The 18346-nt window shown below is 36.4% G+C and overlaps 3 protein-coding genes across 6 annotated transcripts; all 3 read left to right on the top strand.

Annotated features, from left to right (window-relative positions):
- Window positions 1-2558: 2558 nt before the first annotated feature.
- On the top strand, window positions 2559-6137 carry LOC110941926 (4-coumarate--CoA ligase 2). The gene is made up of 5 exons (XM_022183620.2): window positions 2559-3668; window positions 3807-4005; window positions 4096-4306; window positions 5407-5509; window positions 5805-6137. Exons 1-5 carry the CDS (start codon window positions 2682-2684, stop codon window positions 5922-5924), a joined length of 1620 nt encoding a protein of 539 aa, XP_022039312.1. The 5' UTR covers window positions 2559-2681; the 3' UTR covers window positions 5925-6137.
- A 277-nt stretch (window positions 6138-6414) lies between these two features.
- Window positions 6415-8274, top strand: LOC110941927. The gene is made up of 2 exons (XM_022183621.2): window positions 6415-7689; window positions 7896-8274. The coding sequence occupies exon 1, from the start codon at window positions 6467-6469 to the stop codon at window positions 7466-7468; it is 1002 nt and encodes a 333-aa protein (XP_022039313.1). The 5' UTR covers window positions 6415-6466; the 3' UTR covers window positions 7469-7689; window positions 7896-8274.
- A 1803-nt stretch (window positions 8275-10077) lies between these two features.
- LOC110941924 (serine/threonine-protein kinase BLUS1) lies at window positions 10078-18321 on the top strand. 4 transcript variants are annotated; one of them, XM_022183618.2, is made up of 21 exons: window positions 10078-10207; window positions 10808-10972; window positions 11650-11904; window positions 12080-12204; window positions 12306-12350; window positions 12490-12571; window positions 13293-13361; window positions 13441-13611; window positions 13697-13762; window positions 14536-14604; window positions 14714-14800; window positions 14885-14928; window positions 15714-15830; window positions 16141-16258; window positions 16334-16375; window positions 17067-17183; window positions 17272-17320; window positions 17395-17441; window positions 17567-17628; window positions 17712-17794; window positions 18162-18321. In XM_022183618.2, the coding sequence occupies exons 2-20, from the start codon at window positions 10820-10822 to the stop codon at window positions 17761-17763; spliced, it is 1770 nt and encodes a 589-aa protein (XP_022039310.1). In that variant the 5' UTR covers window positions 10078-10207; window positions 10808-10819; the 3' UTR covers window positions 17764-17794; window positions 18162-18321. The 4 variants fall into 4 exon arrangements, with proteins under 4 accessions (XP_022039310.1, XP_022039307.1, XP_035846191.1 ...); XM_022183615.2 differs by having other exon boundaries at window positions 17712-17763; window positions 18162-18204; XM_022183616.2 differs by lacking the exon at window positions 10078-10207 and adding an exon at window positions 10230-10370 and having other exon boundaries at window positions 17712-17763; window positions 18162-18204.
- The last annotated feature ends 25 nt before the right edge of the window (window positions 18322-18346 follow it).

Genomic DNA, 18346 nt, shown 5'->3' with positions numbered 1-18346 from the left:
CATATAACAAAACACAAAAAATAAAATAAATAAATAAAAAACATGTTTAGGCACGCGAGCTGACTCGAGCTTGTTTATTAAATGGGCATCAATAAAAGCTCAAGCTCGAGCTCATACTCATTTAAACTTGACTCTGTTTGAGTTTTAAAGAATCAATCCTTTGCACTCTTTTTATAGGTGAATTTAACATTGGTAATAGACATTCAACATTCAATAAGGATCCCAAAATTAGCGACGAATGGCGGTTCGTTCCGGAGTGGGCGCGGTATCTTACTTCAGTTGCGGAGCTCTCGGAAATGCAAGACGTTGACTTCCTTCTTAATAATGTAAGTCTCTCTTGCGATCTTGATAGATGGTACTGGGGTGACAAAGGTACTGAGCAGTTGTCGGTGGCTGACATCAAGGATTGGATTAGAAAAGATACGGAAGTCAGGCGTGAACATTTGATGCGATGGGAATCATGGGTCCCTTTGAAGGTAAACATTTTTGTTTGGCGTACGGAAATGGGCCGCATTCCGACTAAGGAGGCCTTGATTAGGCGGAATATCAATATCCAGGATAGCTCGTGTCCGTTGTGTAACTCTGGAGTCGAATCTGTTTTGCACCTTTTCACTGGATGTGGTTTTGCGCATGGCGTGTGGTCGGCGGTGGGTAGCTGGGTTAGGGCGGCAATTTTTTTGGTGTTTGACTTCAATGATTTACTGTCGTTGCATGAACAGTTTAGCGATAAGGGAGCTCAGAAAGTGGTTAGAGGGATTATCTATACTTCCTGTTGGGCCATTTGGATCATGAGGAATGCCAAAATTTTTAAAGATGCGAATCCTAAAGCGGTAGAGACAGCGGCTTTGATTAAGTCTTGGTCGTTCTTATGGCTAAAAAATAGATCAAAGTATGCTAGGCTTGAGTGGAAGGAATGGTCTAAAAACCCTCTGTATCTGATGTTTTTTTTGTGGTGGCCCTCGCTTTGAGGCCTGCCCGTGTTTTTTAATGAAATTTTCCGTTCAAAAAATAAAATAAAATAAAATAAGGATCCCAATTTCCGTTCAAAAAAAAAAAAAAATCCGTTCAAAAAAAATAAGGATCCCAATTGGTATGTAACACAATTTATAATTCGGTATAAGATTAGGATTAGCAATAATAATCCTATTACTCTCATTGACTCATTGCCATCCCCTGGGCATGTAAGCAAATACTCAATTTCAAGTCTACCATTACATAAAACGATTTTTTTATACATTTTAATAATGATTTTAATTATGATTAACCCTTCAAACAAACAAACAAACATATTTTGACTGTAAATAAGGTTTATCTCCTTGTTTTGTTACATGCAAACAACATTTCCACCGTAAAAGCTTTGAAAATATATACTTGTTTGGTGAAAATATATAAACTCACCAAATCCAAGAAAGTTAGCTCATTTAGTAAGAATTATCAAATTATCCAGCTGGTTTTAAGTTTTGGAAACATGTAGTGTCGTAAATTACCAATATGAAGTGAAAACACACCATTTTTTTTTTAAAAACATTTTCGTTTATTAATATAACCAGAAAACTTGTTAAGTTACATCAAAACAGAAGGTAGACGGGCAACAAGCTGCGCCGCCAACCCTTTCTGAATTGCAAACCCCAACCTCCCGAACACAAACCCCTGCCCCCTTGGGGTCGAACAATTGCTGTGGATAACCCGTTGAACCCTCGTTTCCGGCGCTAGGGAGCCAAAAGTATCAAAGGCAAAAGGGATAACAAATATAATGCTAAAAGGGTATTAGTCTAGTTCATATCAATAGGGTTATGACCAAAACAAGGTTAGATTGAAACGAATCGTTTTAGAAAGTAAGTATCAAAATAGGTTCTGCCGATATATTTGTTTTGTGGTGCCTAGTGGGCTAGCAGCACACGAGGCAGATGTGGTCATGACAACAGTGGTGATGGTAAGATGACAAGGGACAAAGCTTGTGGAGGTCGCGGCAATTGTGATTGTGACAACAACAATGGTGTTATTTCGATAGCGTAGTTTAAGATCATAGCTTCGACAGTGGAATAGTGGTCATGCGACGACGAAAAATACTTGATCGTGGTGGACCATGGCACTTGGTAATAAAAACCAATTCTAAATCAGCAAATTGATAAAACTAACTAATTTAACATGCCATACAAACTAAATCAAACTATTTAATAACTTACCTTATTTAACTCATTTAATAGTTTCACGTGTAATTAAAACAAACCATATATTAAAAATTTACACCCTAGAAATATATAAAGAATGACACAAGATCGAGACATACATATAGAAATACAAAAAGAAATATAATTGATTTATATGGCATGGATGCATAATGCAAATCACTAGTGTGGTAGGTAAGCGAAATGGAGGAAAATGGTTTGGTTAATGTGATCTCAAGTCAACTTGACATCCAACAAAGACAGGTGGACCCACCTCACCAAAAACACCTACTCCCCTTCTCCACCAACCACACATCAAACTTCCCATTTTACCCCTCCCATTACTCCTTAATCTCCACCATGCCCTTCTCCACCAACCCCCGTCACCCACCAAAACCACCACCAACCTCCCCCCATTTAAGCATTTTTCCCCATCACCAATAACCAGCAGCAAGCACCCAATTTCACAAATCAATTTTCAAACATAAACATATTCGTACTCATCGTTATATTATGGAGGGTAAAACGGAGATCATTTTCCGATCAAAGTTACCGGATATTTACATACCAAAACACCTGCCGTTACACTCTTACTGTTTCGAAAACATTTCTACTTTCAAAAACCGCCCGTGTTTAATCGACGGTGCCACCGGTCACGAATACACCTACGCTGACGTCGAACTGACGTCACGCAAAGTCGGTTCCGCACTTTACAAACTCGGCATCAACAAAGGTGACGTCATCATGATCCTGCTACCGAACTCGTCGGAATTCGTGTTCTCGTTCCTCGGCGCGTCGTTCATCGGCGCCGTGTCCACGATGGCGAACCCGTTCTTCACTCCGGCGGAGATTATTAAGCAGGCGAAAGCCTCCGGCGCGAAGATTATCGTTACGCAATCGGTTCATGTTGCAAAAGTGAAAGATTTTTCAACTGAGAATTCGATTAAAATCGTGTGTATTGATGAGACTATTGAAGGATGTTTACATTTCTCCGAGTTGACTTCCGGCGATGAGAACGAGCTTCCGGCGGTTGAGATCTCGCCAGACGACGTCGTTGCGTTGCCGTATTCATCAGGAACGACTGGATTGCCTAAAGGAGTAATGTTAACTCACAAAGGACTTGTTACGAGTGTAGCACAACAAGTTGACGGTGAGAATCCGAACCTGTGGATCCATGAAGAAGATGTGTTGATTTGTGTGTTGCCTCTGTTTCACATTTACTCGTTGAATTCGATTCTGTTGTGCGGTTTACGCGCCGGTGCGGCGATCCTGATCATGCAGAAGTTTGATATTGTTCCGTTTCTGGAGCTGATTCAGAAGTATAAGGTTACGATCGGACCGTTTGTTCCGCCGATTGTGTTGGCGATCGCGAAGAATGAAGAGATTGTTGATAAGTATGATTTGTCGTCGATCCGGACGGTTATGTCCGGTGCTGCTCCTTTGGGAAAAGAGCTTGAAGATACCGTTAGGGCGAAGTTTCCTAACGCTAAGCTTGGACAGGTAGTTTTCCAAACAACTGCTCTGATACCATGTTAAACATGTATAAGTTTTGCATATAACTAGTGATATATTATTACTAGCCAAAGGCTTATTTAATTTATTGAATACTTATGATTATGTATGTGTATCCGTTTTCAGGGCTATGGGATGACGGAAGCAGGGCCTGTGCTTGCAATGTGTTTAGCGTTTGCGAAAGAGCCGTTCGAGATCAAATCCGGAGCGTGTGGAACGGTTGTTCGTAACGCAGAGATGAAGATTGTTGATCCGGATACTGGTGCTACGCTTCCGAGGAATCAGCGTGGTGAGATCTGCATTCGTGGGGATCAGATCATGAAAGGTTTGTGCTTACTGGTGGTTTGAATGTTGTGGATTAGTGCTGTTGGTTGTTACTGTTGTGTTTGAGATTGAAGGTGTGTTTTGTTGATAGGTTATATTAATGATCCGGAAGCGACTAAGAGGACAATTGTGGACGGGTGGCTGCATACCGGAGATATTGGTCTCATTGATGATGATGATGAGCTTTTTATTGTTGATCGGTTGAAAGAGTTGATTAAGTATAAAGGGTTTCAAGTTGCTCCTGCTGAGCTTGAAGCGATGTTACTCACGCATCCGGATATATCCGATGCTGCTGTTGTCCCGTAAGTTTGATCCGTTTAATTCATTTTTACAATTTATAAATTTGGTTAACACGTTTACAGTTTAATTAATACTAGGGCTGTAAACGAACCGAACGAACACGAACAAGGCCTTGTTCGTGTTCGTTCGTTAAGGAAATAAATGTGTTCACGAACGGTTCATGAACACTTACCGAACGGGATTTTATGTTCGTGTTCGTTCATTAAGGAAATGAGCGTGTTCGCGAACGGTTCACGAACACAAATAAATTTGGCGAACGCGACGAAGGATAAAGATAGATGGCCCAGAGAGTAGCACTTGAACTTGAATCCCTTATTGTGGAATGGAGGTCGATTGGATTTGTGGATGTAAATAATGAGAAATGAAAGGGAAATAATGCATAAAGAAGGTGAAAGTGGGTTTCCTAGTTTAATTGTTAAGGAAATAAAATAAATAAAAGTTTAATAATATAAAAAGTACAAATAAAATGTAAGAAAGTACAAAGATCTTCAATTAAAACACAAACATACGAACATAAACGAACGCAAATCATCAAATGTTCACGAACACCTTACCGAACGTTCACGAACACAATCGAACGAACGAGACCTTTGTTCATGTTCGTTCATTTAACTAATCGAACGAAATTTCTTGTTCATGTTCGTTCGTTTATTAACGAACGAATATAAACGAACTTCCCGCCGAACGGTTAACGAACTGTTCGCTGAACGTTCGGTTCGTTTACAGCCCTAATTAATACATGTAAACATGTTTAACGTGTTTTTGAAAAATAGGCTAATCTTGTCGTGTTTGGATTACACATTTTTTTAATGTGTGCAATATAGGGTCAGTGTATTTTACATGAATACAAATATAGGTTGTGTTGAGCCGTTGAGGTTAAACATTTCAAACCCGCCAATCCAAAACTTATGTCCTGTTTTTTGAAATTTAGTTATCCCATTTAATTCACTACTATGATCATGTTTTGAAATTTCCGATTATATACATAACTAATTATAGAATCATTTACAATTTAACTATGAGCATCTTTTTGGTAACTTTGTAATATTTAGCCTTTAAGGTTTATATCTTTTAAAGTTGACATTTTTCTTTTGTATTTTAGAATGGTAGATGAGAATGCCGGTGAGGTTCCTGTAGCATTTGTTGTGAAATCGAATGGATCAACCATCACGGAAACTGACGTTAAGCAATTCATCTCAAAACAGGTAAATTTTCTCGACATTAGTTTGTTTACCAACGATAAACGATGTCTATTAAATATGTCATTACAACTTATGTTAATATATAAAATTAGATTTACAATCAAAGCTGGAAGAGAGGGGGGGGGGTCCCTTACCCGTCACTAGAATGCTTTGTATTTTTGTTTTTTTTTTAATATAATCTAAAATAAAATAAAATGCGTTTGGCCACTTGGTTGTAGTCAAATGAGAACTTATGATAAAGAAGTTCTGATTCCGTCACTTTCTATAGTTTTAACGATGATGTGATTATGATTTGCAGGTGGTATTCTACAAGCGAATTAACCGCGTGTTCTTTGTTGATGCGATCCCAAAATCCCCATCTGGAAAAATTCTCCGTAAGGACTTGAGAGCAAAGCTAGCGGCTGGTGTTCCAAACTAATATGGTAATTGGTATTATTCTCTACAGAGGTGTATTGATTGAATATGATCAGAGTTAAACTTCTAGTTTGTAAAAATGTACAATATTACAAGTTTTTCTTTGTGTCGCATTCAATTGATTGAATCTGTAAGATAAATATAAGGTGAATGTTGTTTGTGTGTTCTCTTACAATTTTATATGATGTGATTCTATTGAAAGGAATTTTATAGTTTATTTTTTTCCTTTTTTTTAAAAAACGGCAAACTAACACACTCAGTCACTCACTAAACCTGCTTTAAATCTACACCTTTTGTTCGTGCGTGTTAAACCAAAAGTCTGTCATGTTTATTATTGTTAGAGGGTTGAATGTGTAATATTTTAGTCTTTATATTTCCCTGGTTGTAACTCTCTATTCATTCAATAAAAATCCAACCCTTTGGTTTTACATGGTATCAAGAGCCAGGAGCTCAACAGTCAACTGTTCCCCTTCCCTTCGCCGGTAACCTGTTTTTTTTTTTTTTTTTTTTTTTTTTTTTTTTTTTTTCGGCCAGCCTCTTTCAATCATGGCAACCTTGGCTGCCTTCACCACTGCTGAGAAAACAGCCCATAACACACACAAATTTGCTTTTACCCTAACCCCAACAAACTATGGGTATTGGAAAGCCATGATCGAACCTTTCTTGCTTACAAATAATCTGTTCGATTATGTGGATGGCACCATTCCTTGCCCAGAACCAACTGTAATCATTCCAGCATCTAAAGAAGGTGAAGCTTCTTCAACCACTGATAACCCCAGTTATTCCCGGTGGATTGCAAACGATGCCCACGTCCGGATGATAATCTTATCAACAATTTCTGAAGCATCATTTCAGCATGTTCAAGGTAACACTTCTCGTGATCTTTGGCTTTCTTTAGAACGTGCTTATGCACCCAACACAGCCTCTCGTGAATACACTTTAAAAACTCAATTGCTCAGAATAATGATGAAAGGGGATGAAACCCCAATTGCATATTTGACCCGAGCTATGGAATATGCCTCTGCTTTGTCAAATATTGGTGAACCTATGAAAGATAAGGACCTAGTTATGCTCACAATATCTGGATTAAGAGATGAATACAATGGTTTAAAATCCAATCTTCTAGGCCGACACCCACCAATCACGTTTAATGAACTGCCTGGCTTATTATCTGATCATGACTATATGATCAACAAAGCACACCCTATTACCCCTACCCCATTGCCTCAATTGTTTGCTGCTACCACAAATCAACAGCCTACAAACACCATTTCCCCTCAACAACAACTTGCAAACTTACAACAGTTACACCAGTTAGCAGCCCAAATGGGATACCAGTTGAACCCGGTTACACCGCCGGCCCAGCAACCTCAGGCCTTCTATGCTGCCCGATCACCGAACCATCGAGGCAATCGTCGGGGAAGCTCTCGGGGTAATTACCGAGGCAGTCAAAATCGGACCAGGGAAAATACACAATCTGGTGGTTCCAATAGACAGTTTTCTTGGGCTTCAACACATAATATGGTGTATGGTCACTGTAACACATAATATGGTGTATGGTCACTGTAACCGATGTGGCATAGGACATCTACCCTCACAATGTCCAAACCAATCTGGTCCTCGGTCTGCCCAGGCTCAGTCTCAGGCTAATTTTGCAAGTTTTTCAGAAACGGGTTCAACCTCAGGAGCTACGTGGTTCCCTGACACTGGTGCTAATAGCCATGCCTCTCCTGACTTGTCGAATCTTGACAACTCCGAAGTATATCAAGGTAATGATGCACTCCACGTTGGCGACGGTAATCCTTTGCCCATCCTACATATTGGATCATCCAAATCTTTTTCACCAAATAAAACGTTTAATCTTAATAATATTCTTCACGTACCTGCCATTCAAAAGAATCTATTATCTGTTAAACAATTTTGTGTTGATAATAACGTCTACTTTGAATTTCATGCATCTTTCTTTGTTGTGAAGGACGAGTTTTCACACACTATCCTTCTCATGGGTCCAAGTAATCAAGGCCTCTACTCCGTCCATCTACCTCAGCTTAAATCAATTTCAAAACAAGTCTTTTCAGCAACCAAAGCACCCTCAAAAATTTGGCATCAACGTCTTGGTCACCCACATGAACGGGTTTTCCAATCTGTTATTTCAAATTGTTCTTTGTCAATTTCAAATAAATTATGCTCAACATTATGTACTCCATGTCAGTTGGGAAAATCTTCCAAACTTCCTATGGATAATTCTAAGTTTCAAAGCAATAATATTTTGGATTTGATATTTTGTGATGTTTGGGGACCCTCTCCTACTGTTTCTCTTGATGGATATCGGTTTTTCCTATTATGTGTTGATCACCACTCGGGTTATATGTGGTATTTTCCGCTTAGAAATAAATCTGATGTATATGTCACCTTTACCAACTTTGTAACCATGGTAGAAAGACAATTTCATACTAAACTTAAGTGTGTCCAAACTGATTGGGGAGGAGAATTTCGTAACCTATCTCCTTTTTTCTCTAAACTTGGTATTATTCATTGACGTTCATGTCCCTACACTAGTGAACAAAATGGCATTGTTGAACGTCGTCATCGTCACGTTGTGGAAACCGGGCTTACTCTTCTAGCCCAGTCTCATCTTCCACAACGTTTTTGGCACTTTGCTTTTGAAACCGCCGTTTACCTCATAAATCGGTTACCATCCAGAATATCCTCCAACAAATCTCCTTTCCAGCACATTTTTAAACGCAAACCAGATTACTCGTTTCTTCGAGTATTTGGGTGTGAATGTTTTCCCTATCTTCGCCCATATAACCGTCACAAAATGGACTTCCGTTCTCTCCCTTGTGTCTTTCTTGGTTATAGCCCGGATCATCATGGCTATCGTTGCTTTGATCCAGTTACTGAACATATATATATCGCAAGGCATGTTCGATTCAATGAGGATGTCTTTCCTTTCCAAACTCCCGCTCCTCAATCATCCATTCCCGTGTCTACCCCATATGTTTCTGTTTACCCTACACCAGCTCCATCACTTCCCCTACACTTTGGTGTGACAATCTAGGGGCCACTTATCTCTCAGCGAATCCTATATTTCATGCTCGTACAAAACATGTAGAAGTAGATTTTCACTTTGTTCGTGAACAAGTGGCTCAAGGTCAATTAAATGTCCAGTTTATCTCTACAAGTGATCAGATTGCTGATGTTTTCACAAAGCCCTTACCATCTCAACGGTTTCTACACTTAAGGTCCAAGTTGCAGGTCGTTCCCCGCCCTCAACTTGCGGGGGAATGTTAAACCAAAAGTCTGTCATGTTTATTATTGTTAGAGGGTTGAATGTGTAATATTTTAGTCTTTATATTTCCCTGGTTGTAACTCTCTATTCATTCAATAAAAATCCAACCCTTTGGTTTTACAGTGCGTGGACTTGAACACTTACTACTTTGGGAGACACGCCTTTTTCAAGCGTCTTAGTATCATTCAGCCAAGGACCCTTTAAATACAATGTTTAAAGTTGTACCTTTCGAGTTTCGAATAACTTCTTACAGAAAAGGTAGAAAATAAACCTTCCTATATGAGAAAAAAAAAAAAAAAACCTCTCCTTATTGTCTACTGATATCTCTCCATATCACTGAGTGAGCAGACATAACAGGTAACCGATGGTACCCCGATGGCTCGGTTTGTTTTGATTAGGCATACCATAACCTTTCGATATATTCGAACCGATGTGTGATCATATAAGATAATGTTGAACCAGAAGATGTGACTAAGGCCATCTCTTGTTGGGAGTCCTGAGCAGCATGTGAGTTTGATCGGTTATGCGTATTGTTTATGCACCGTTTCCCTTTTTTCTTAGACTAGGGCTTCAAGGTTTAGCGCCGCTACCTCCCTCCATCCACCTCTAGCCTCGGCCGCCTTCGGCGATATTATTTGTGTTCGTGAACACGTTCATTTTTCCTTAATGAACGATCACGAACGAGAAAATCTCGTTCAGTAAATGTTCAGTACACTGCTCATGAACACATTATTTTCTTAACAAATAGTGTTGTTTGTATTCGTTTGGTTCGGTTCGTTTACATCCCATACAAAATAAAAATAAAAATAAAAATAAAAATAAAAATAAAAATAAAAATAAAAATAAAAAGTTAATTTTTACACACCAATTACGCTTTTCCTAATTCCTATCGTTTCTAAATGATATCATACAAATGGCGGGATTTTAGCATACAAACGTTCCTCCGTTCGAGCGGTGATCAAATACGTTCTCTCTCTATAATCATCAATGCATTTGTAAGTTTTTCTATTTTGCGTTGCGATCCGTATGATTTCGCATCTGATTACTGTTAATCGCAGCGATTAATATGCATAATCTGAATCGTTGATGTATCGGAAGTTGATTCTGTGTATTTCTAGGTCTTATACGTACAATTGATTTCAAACGCCTTACAATTACGTAAGTTTTGAAGATTATGCTCATCTAAATCCTTTATTGTTTGATTGATCATATACGGTGTTTAATTGTTGATTTCGAATCTGATTACTGGAAATTGCGTCGATTAATTTGCATAATCGATGTAGCGGAAGTTGATTCATTGTGTTTCTAGTTCTTATACGAACAATTAATACAAAACGTTATACATTTATGTAAGTTACGAAGATTATGCTTATCTGAATCGTTTTATTGTCCAATCAATCATATACAGTGTTTAATTGATTAGTTTTTTAGCGTTTTTGATGCTTTTATGGTTTGTTTAGCGATTGATTGACGTACAGTTGATATTAAACGTCTTATATTTGTGTAAGTTTCGACGATTATGCTCATCTGAATCGTTTATTTTTGTTTAATGGATAATTTTGTTAGCGATTTTGATGTTTATGCGGTTTGTTTAGTGATTGTTTGAAATGAAGAAATATCCGATCGGAGCTGAGCATTATGAGCTGTATGAGGAGATAGGGCAAGGTGTTAGCGCCTCGGTTTACCGAGCAAAGTGTCTTGATAATGATGAAACTGTGGCTATTAAAGTGCTTGATTTTGAAAGAGGAAACTGTGATCTGGTAAATACAGATTTTGTTTCTGCATTGTTGTTAACTTCGTCTAACTATATATATCCAATAGTTTTGTGTTGCTAGATAGAAGTTCCATTGGAGTATAGCATTGATGATTGTATGCTCATGTATTTTCTATTGAGAAAGGGAAAATGTCACCTTATAGTAATCAAGTTTTTGTTCCGATAAAAGTACCTAAACGTTTTTTGAAATGCAGAGATCACTTAAGTTTCATTATTGTTATGTTGTTTTTTTAGTTTTTTTTTTTTTATAAATGTTAAAAGTAAATGGCCTAAATGGAACATATGGAACCTAGTTACCATTTACTGATTAGTTTTTTTCAAGTTTGACCTAACTAGGAGTAATTGTGAAAAAAAAAGTTACTAAATAGTAACTCCATTTAGGTAATTGTGTTTAACAAGTTCGAAAAAGTTTCACAACAATGAATCGATATTGAAATTTCAGACTGAGTTTATAGAAACAATATTAAAAGTGGTTACTGCTTCATGATTTAATCCCATTTTAAATCTCATTCTATTCTGGATCATATATTGGGAATTGACATTCAAGGAAGAGAACCAAAACTATTTGAACTGAGCTCATTTTCGTTTGAACTTGAAACTAATGGCAAAATGTTTTTTGTTTAATTGTTGATCTTTGTTGCTTATTTGTTTATGTGTTCCCAGAACAATGTATCGCGTGAGTCTCAGACAATGATCTTGGTTGACCATCCAAATGTTCTTAAATCGCATTGTTCTTTCGTAAATGACCATAATCTATGGGTTGTTATGCCTTTTATGGCTGGTGGTTCTTGCCTACATATGTTAAAGGCTTTCCATCCCGAGGGTTTTGAAGAAGCTGTTATTGCAACTATATTACGCGAGGTTTTAAAGGCATTGGAGTATCTTCACCGTCATGGCCACATCCATCGTGATGTTAAAGTGAGTTTCGTTCTGAGTGTTAATTCATGTGTTATTATTTTTTATTCTCGCAATATAAAAAAGTACTATATTTTGGATACTGCTCAGTTTTCAATATAATTTTTATTGAAATGTAGACAAAAGAAAACTTAGCAAAACTATAAATTTAGATTTTTATTACATATTTACATTATAGGCCGGAAACATTCTCATCAGCGACCATGGTGCAATCAAGCTGGGTGATTTGGGTGTTTCTGCGTGCTTATTTGATTCTGGTGATCGACAACGGGCAAGGAATACATTTTGCGGGACACCATGCTGGTATTATTTTCTCTCCGTTACTAATTCTCATATAATAAAGTATATCAAATAACTCAACATATGCAACTCACTGAGGCGTTATGTTTTTTTTTTTTGGCTAGGATGGCCCCTGAGGTTATGGAGCAATTGCATGGATACGACTTCAGGTGAGTAACTTCATTTTCATTCAACAGTAGATCTTTTTATACCTATTTCATGAATGCCATATAATGAAGTAAACTATAAACTAAACTTCTGTTGCAAAAAAGGTAAGTTGGTGATTTTCCTGCTTGAAAATTTCTGCAGGGCAGATATATGGTCTTTCGGTATAACAGCTCTCGAGCTTGCTCACGGGCATGCTCCTTTCTCTAAATACCCCCCAATGAAGGTGCCTTAACTTTGCACATATACATATTATATACAGGGGCACACACAATTAAGAATCAATAATAAGTTGACAACACATACATCCTTGTAGCCTTGTAGGTAGTGCATCAATAGTCGTTCTCTAATAAATCAATTTTTAATATGAAAAGGGTAAGCATGCAAGATTGCAAGTTTATTTATTTATTTTTCTCACCCGGATTCTCTCTCATCTCTTTTGAAAATTAAGTTTTCATGTTAAACTTCCAGCGACATGTGCATGTAAAATTGCAACAAAACTTAAAGTTACTTCATAGTTGTCAATAGTGATCGCTACGGTCGCTATAGCGAATAGCGTGGCGTATAGGTCCATGCTCGCTATATGGTCTGTAGTGATAGATAGCAGCCTTTATTTTTTTTGTATTTTTTTTAATATAAATAGCAATTGAATATAGCTATAAAATAGCTGGATTTTAGGTTTTTGTTAAATATACGTGTAAAATAGCGTATATACCAACCAGGTTATGTTGATATAATATACCTATAAATTTTTTTCTGTAGTGTATCGCTATTTATAAAATAGCGCCCACTATTTATCGTTATTCGCTATGTAGCATATAGGTACTTTATCGCTATTTGTCGCTATTCGCCATTAACAACTACTTACTTGATTAGAATGATTGAGACTCGTGTCTAGCTATATATACACCTGAGTTTTCACAAAGTAAAGTACCTTTACATTGTAGGTTTTGCTAATGACCTTACAAAATGCACCTCCTGGTCTTGATTATGAGAGGGACAAGAAGTTCTCCAAGGTAACATGTTTTGTTTTCGTTTACCATTTTTTGTAAAGACATAATCCGACATTTCTCATGTTTTGTTTTCTGTCTTAAGTCTTTTAAGCAAATGATCGCAAGTTGCCTGGTTAAAGATCCTTCAAAGCGCCCTTCTGCACAGAAGTTACTGAAGCATTATTTCTTTAAACAAGCTAGATCAAATGATTACATTGCACGCAAGCTGTTAGAAGGCCTCCAACCAATTGGTGATCGCCTTGAAGCAATTAAGGTTGGTCTATAATATTTCTCTAAACTGTTTATGCTATTTTAACCATGTTTACCGTAATAACAAGTTGATTTTCTGTTAATAATAGAGAAAGGAGGAAGACATGGTTGCTCAAAAGAAAATTCCAGATGGTCAGAAGGAGGAAATTTCACAAGTAAGTTTTTGCAAATGAAATGAAGCTTATCTTAGGGCCAGGCTTAGGCCTGTAAATGAACCGAACGAACACGAACATACGTTCATTAAACTTTAACCGAACTCAAACACAAACATGTAATCAAACACATTTTTTTGTTCATGTTCGTTTATTAAGAAAAAATGTGCATGTTCGTGTTCGTTTTATTTTCGTTCATTTAAAACCTACACGAACAATTAATGAACGTAAATGAACATAAACAAACAAACATACTTAAATGAACATAATTTAATAAACACAACTGAAACATAAATTAAACACAAATGAACATAATCGACTAAACATAAACGAACGTAAATTAATTTTTATATAAATTAGTGATTAATCACAATAAATTCCGTTGAAAACCCCATTTTTATTACTAGAAAACCAATTACCAATTGGTTATATATATATATAAGTAGTTAGAAAGTTCCTTTTTATGTTTAATATTTATATTAAATATAACTACTTGTGTATTTAAATTGAAACAAATAAATATAAACAAATGTAAATAAAAAAGATAAACGGACTTTCACGAACATAAATGAACGAACAAAATATGTGTTCATGTTCGTTTGTCTAATTAAATGAACCAAAAATTGTGTTCATGTTTGTTTGTTTATTAGATAAACGAACTTCCAGCCGAACAAGTTCATGAACGTTTGGTTCGTTTACAGGCCTAGCCAGGCTAACTTTGTTTTTCTTTTTTAGTTAAATTCTCATTTGTAATTATGTTTTTAACTGGCTTCTAGAACGAATATAAAAGAGGGATTAGCGGGTGGAACTTTGACCTTGATGATGTGAAGGCACAAGCTTCCTTGGTATGATACCTTAAATCTGACGATAAAGTGCCAGTGGTCCTTTTCAATATTCAAATAGCCATCTTAAGTTCAATGCTTATTAGTGATACCATTCTTAATGTAATAAAAGATTCAGGATGAGGACAATACTTCTAGTGAAAGGAAACTTCAATATCAATTGTCAACCTTGAGTGAGGCTTCTGAAATTGCTGAAGTTGTATGTCAATAGCCTTTTGATGATTCTTTATCTGATTTTAAGTTTGGATTTAGAGTAACGATTTAAAGTTTAAATTTCTTGTAGGAAGGATCTGCTCCATCTGGCTACTCTACTATGGGTTTCTCTATGTATGACAGCTTCTATATATTTTTTAAATACTTCAAAATTCCGACAAATAAAACATTTAATAAGTGTCAGTGTGTTGTAAGGTTACATTACAACGTCACCACATGATGCATGATTAACCATCCGTGTCTTCAAAATAAGAGACTGATTGGTGCATGCACCGCCGTGTCTTTCAGCTATCAACGTCACCACATGATGCATGATTAACCATCCGCCACTTTTAACGTTATTTTCGCGAAATTAGTAAAAAAACGTTAAACTTAGTACCATTTCACTTTTGCCCCCCGCGCGCCCACACATATACACATTATATGTGCACACCGCAAGCGGGGCATACGGACATAAAATCTCGTTCAGTAAGTGTTCATGAACAGTTCGTGAACACACATATTTCTTAACAAACGAACACGGACAAGGGCTTGTTTGTGTTCATTTGCAGCCCTACGCAACTCAATGGAGAAGAAAACTCGGATATTTTTAAAAACAAAACTATTATTGTTATACCATAGTAACCATAGTTTTTGTAATCATATTTAATGCAGTAACTATTTATAATAAAACTGACACAAAAACCATTCACCCGGCAACTCAACCTGGCGTGGCCCATGCTAAAAAAGATCTTTTTGAATTGAACCTGTTCTCGCATGTTACTCAACTCTCCCTTTTTCTACCTCTAATGTGTATCTTATATGTTTTGCTGTTGATTTAAGTATTATAAGTTAGCTTGTTATGCCCTTTACTATATGCTCTTGATTAATTATATTCTTTTGTGCCTCTCACATGTTAGAGCCAACTGTGAGAACTCTGAAGATGAGCTAAGCATTGCTAGTTCTGCCAACGTACATTTATCACAGACTTCTTCTCCTCGTGCTCATTCCCACCACAGAGCAGCTTCATTTGATAGGTATGAAACTCAAATAACTGATCGTAAGTGTACTTTGTGTCTGACATCCTCCTCCCATACCAACCAATTACCAATATTGTTCTCTTTGTCCACAAGTAAAGAGCGTAACAACCCGAGCTTGAGCGCTTTAGCTTAACATAGCTTTGGCTCTCTGGCCCGTGAGAAAATTTTCAATCTCGAGCTTGTCTTGGGTCGGATTCGACTCGTTTTTTATTAATTAACTATTTCGTTATTTTATGTATATACTTATATAATTTTATTAATATATTTTTCTAATTATATATATATTCTGCTCTTCTACCATTGACAGTTTCAGTGAGAAATTGCAAGGTCAATTCTGTAGAGTCCCAAGCTGCAATGAAACAGCAAGAGGCATCCAACATAAAGGGCGTTTTAAGGTTACCTCTGGGAATGTCGAGTTTGACAAGGTAGTAGTTCAGCTGTTTTATATTTAAGGTTTCTGTGTTTCTAGATTAATTTGGAAATTACTATGTTTTCTGCAGGCAGCTGCACCTCATCTGTTACAAAAGAGTCACAGTCTGCAGGTTTGTATATAATCTACTTATTCACCACAAAACATCATGTTTCTCCTAGCATCTTGAAAGGGGTCACATAACAGGGGTATTTTTGGTAGAGGCCGCAATTTTTGATACGATACGAATCAGATACAAAATAACAGGGATCCACCTTGTTAAAAATGTTAAGAAAGCTTTAAAAAAGTAACATGGTTACCTTAAAAATACCAGATACAAAAGTAAAATATTTTGGTCTGAATTCTGTAACATGGTTACCTGTAAGAAGTCAAATCAAACGATGTTATCCACTCATGCAGTAACCCATTTTGGTAATCGCGTGCAAGTAGACCCATCTTGGAATACCTCACCTGGTATAGGCATTCGAACGGGTCGCTTTGGGTTTTATTTTTAGCTCAAACGGGTCAAATTATGAAATTTAGCTATATGGACACATAACCTCCTATGCCTTTTTTCTTAAAAATTATGATTTTTATTATATACATTTAGTTTATGTAATCTTTATTAACGCATTAGTTATTTAATAAAAATAAACAGTGCAAAACAGTGTTTGGCCGTCAATTCAAGCCAACTTGATTCAACCAGTCTGGCCAACATAGATTTTTCCACACATTGCTCTTTCTTTACCTAAACAATATAGATTTTTATTAGAAAAATACAACATTTTTAGTAACCTGTTTTGAAAACGTTATGTTCTCTATAGGTACTAAGCCAAAGTCACATTCATCAACCTTATCATGTTGATGGTAGTCCTATGCCGCAAAATCATCTTCCTTTTCCAGCCCTACAGTTTATTATGCAGACAAATACTCTTCAAAGAGTATGTATCATATATAGATGTATCTAATAATCTTCCGCGCTTATCGGTTTGATAAAAGTAAAAATAAGTTTAAATGTTACTCTTGCAGGATTGCATTCTGAGTCTAATGAAGGCAAACTCCACCAGTGATTTTACAGGTTATTTTAGATCATTTTTTTTCTGTTTAATGAATGTTTTTCTTACTTGAGTGTTTCACCTAACTTTAATATAGACGGAGGATGCACATCATCAAACATTCATGGGGTAGATAAATCTATGGTATGTACCCGTGCAAATTCTTTGTATAATCTTGCGTGTGGTAAGATTAGGGTCCGGGTTAAAATGGGTCCGAGTAAATAATACAAAAACAAAGTTATGGTAATCTGTTGATTTATCATTCACAGTTGGATGCAAACAGTCTCAGGGAAAAGGAATTACTTAATGAAATCACTTATTTACAATGGAGGTATGCACACACTCGTAGCAAACCTATTTATATTTACTGAAATTAAATATACTATATAATGTTCTTTTTTACGATATACATAGGCTCGCATGCGCACAAGAGGAGCTTCAGAAATGTCAAACCGAAAATTTCTAGGTTATTTTGCAACCCTGCCATATGTCTATTCGTAAGTTATATTAAGAGGCGCAACACTTTTTTTCTAAAAAAAATCACATTTTTATAAATAAATAAGGTATCAAATTTTTATAAATAAATAAATAAGGTATCAAGTATGATTAAAAATCTATATCAATAGTAGTCCCCACTATTTAAATAAAATGATTTAGGAGGTTTAATGCGTTAAAAATGCACTTAACGCCGATTTTGACCCGTTTTCTTTTTAACTATTTTTTTTTTTTAAATTTACATATTTAATTTGTGAGAGATAAAAGATAAACTGAATGGACCCTTTCATAACTAAACGGGTCAAATTTGTCACCTCTCATTGGATTATGTGTTTTGAAAATATCAAAGTTGTAACATGTCATTTGCAGGTATGACTTTTATTATACCTTCAGGTAACCCCCAAATCAGAAACAGAAGTTTTTTCCTCACCCTCACCCCACCCTTATGTTAAGGTGTTTTCATTTTATTTATCTTTTTAATTAGTCACTAGTAAAACAAAGCACAAACATTTCTTGTCCCTTTTGTAAATATTGTATAAATAATTAATCATGAT

The sequence above is a fragment of the Helianthus annuus genome, chromosome 5, assembly GCF_002127325.2.
Source record: "Helianthus annuus cultivar XRQ/B chromosome 5, HanXRQr2.0-SUNRISE, whole genome shotgun sequence".
Classification (NCBI taxonomy): domain Eukaryota; kingdom Viridiplantae; phylum Streptophyta; class Magnoliopsida; order Asterales; family Asteraceae; genus Helianthus; species Helianthus annuus.
The sequence above is the reverse complement of the archived record's forward strand: the minus strand, read 5'-3'. Positions and strand labels throughout refer to the sequence as shown.

Excerpts from the sequence above, each read along its gene's own strand:
- LOC110941926 (XM_022183620.2), top strand. The coding sequence starts at position 2,682 with ATGGAGGGTAAAACGGAGATCATTTTCCGATCAAAGTTACCGGATATT. Across the intron at positions 3,669-3,806 it reads CTAACGCTAAGCTTGGACAG|GGCTATGGGATGACGGAAGC; the intron begins GTAGTTTTCCAA and ends ATCCGTTTTCAG. Across the intron at positions 5,510-5,804 it reads AGCAATTCATCTCAAAACAG|GTGGTATTCTACAAGCGAAT; the intron begins GTAAATTTTCTC and ends TATGATTTGCAG.
- LOC110941927 (XM_022183621.2), top strand. The coding sequence starts at position 6,467 with ATGGCAACCTTGGCTGCCTTCACCACTGCTGAGAAAACAGCCCATAAC.
- LOC110941924 (XM_022183618.2), top strand. The coding sequence starts at position 10,820 with ATGAAGAAATATCCGATCGGAGCTGAGCATTATGAGCTGTATGAGGAG. Across the intron at positions 13,612-13,696 it reads ATCGCCTTGAAGCAATTAAG|AGAAAGGAGGAAGACATGGT; the intron begins GTTGGTCTATAA and ends TGTTAATAATAG. Across the intron at positions 17,629-17,711 it reads ATCACTTATTTACAATGGAG|GCTCGCATGCGCACAAGAGG; the intron begins GTATGCACACAC and ends CGATATACATAG.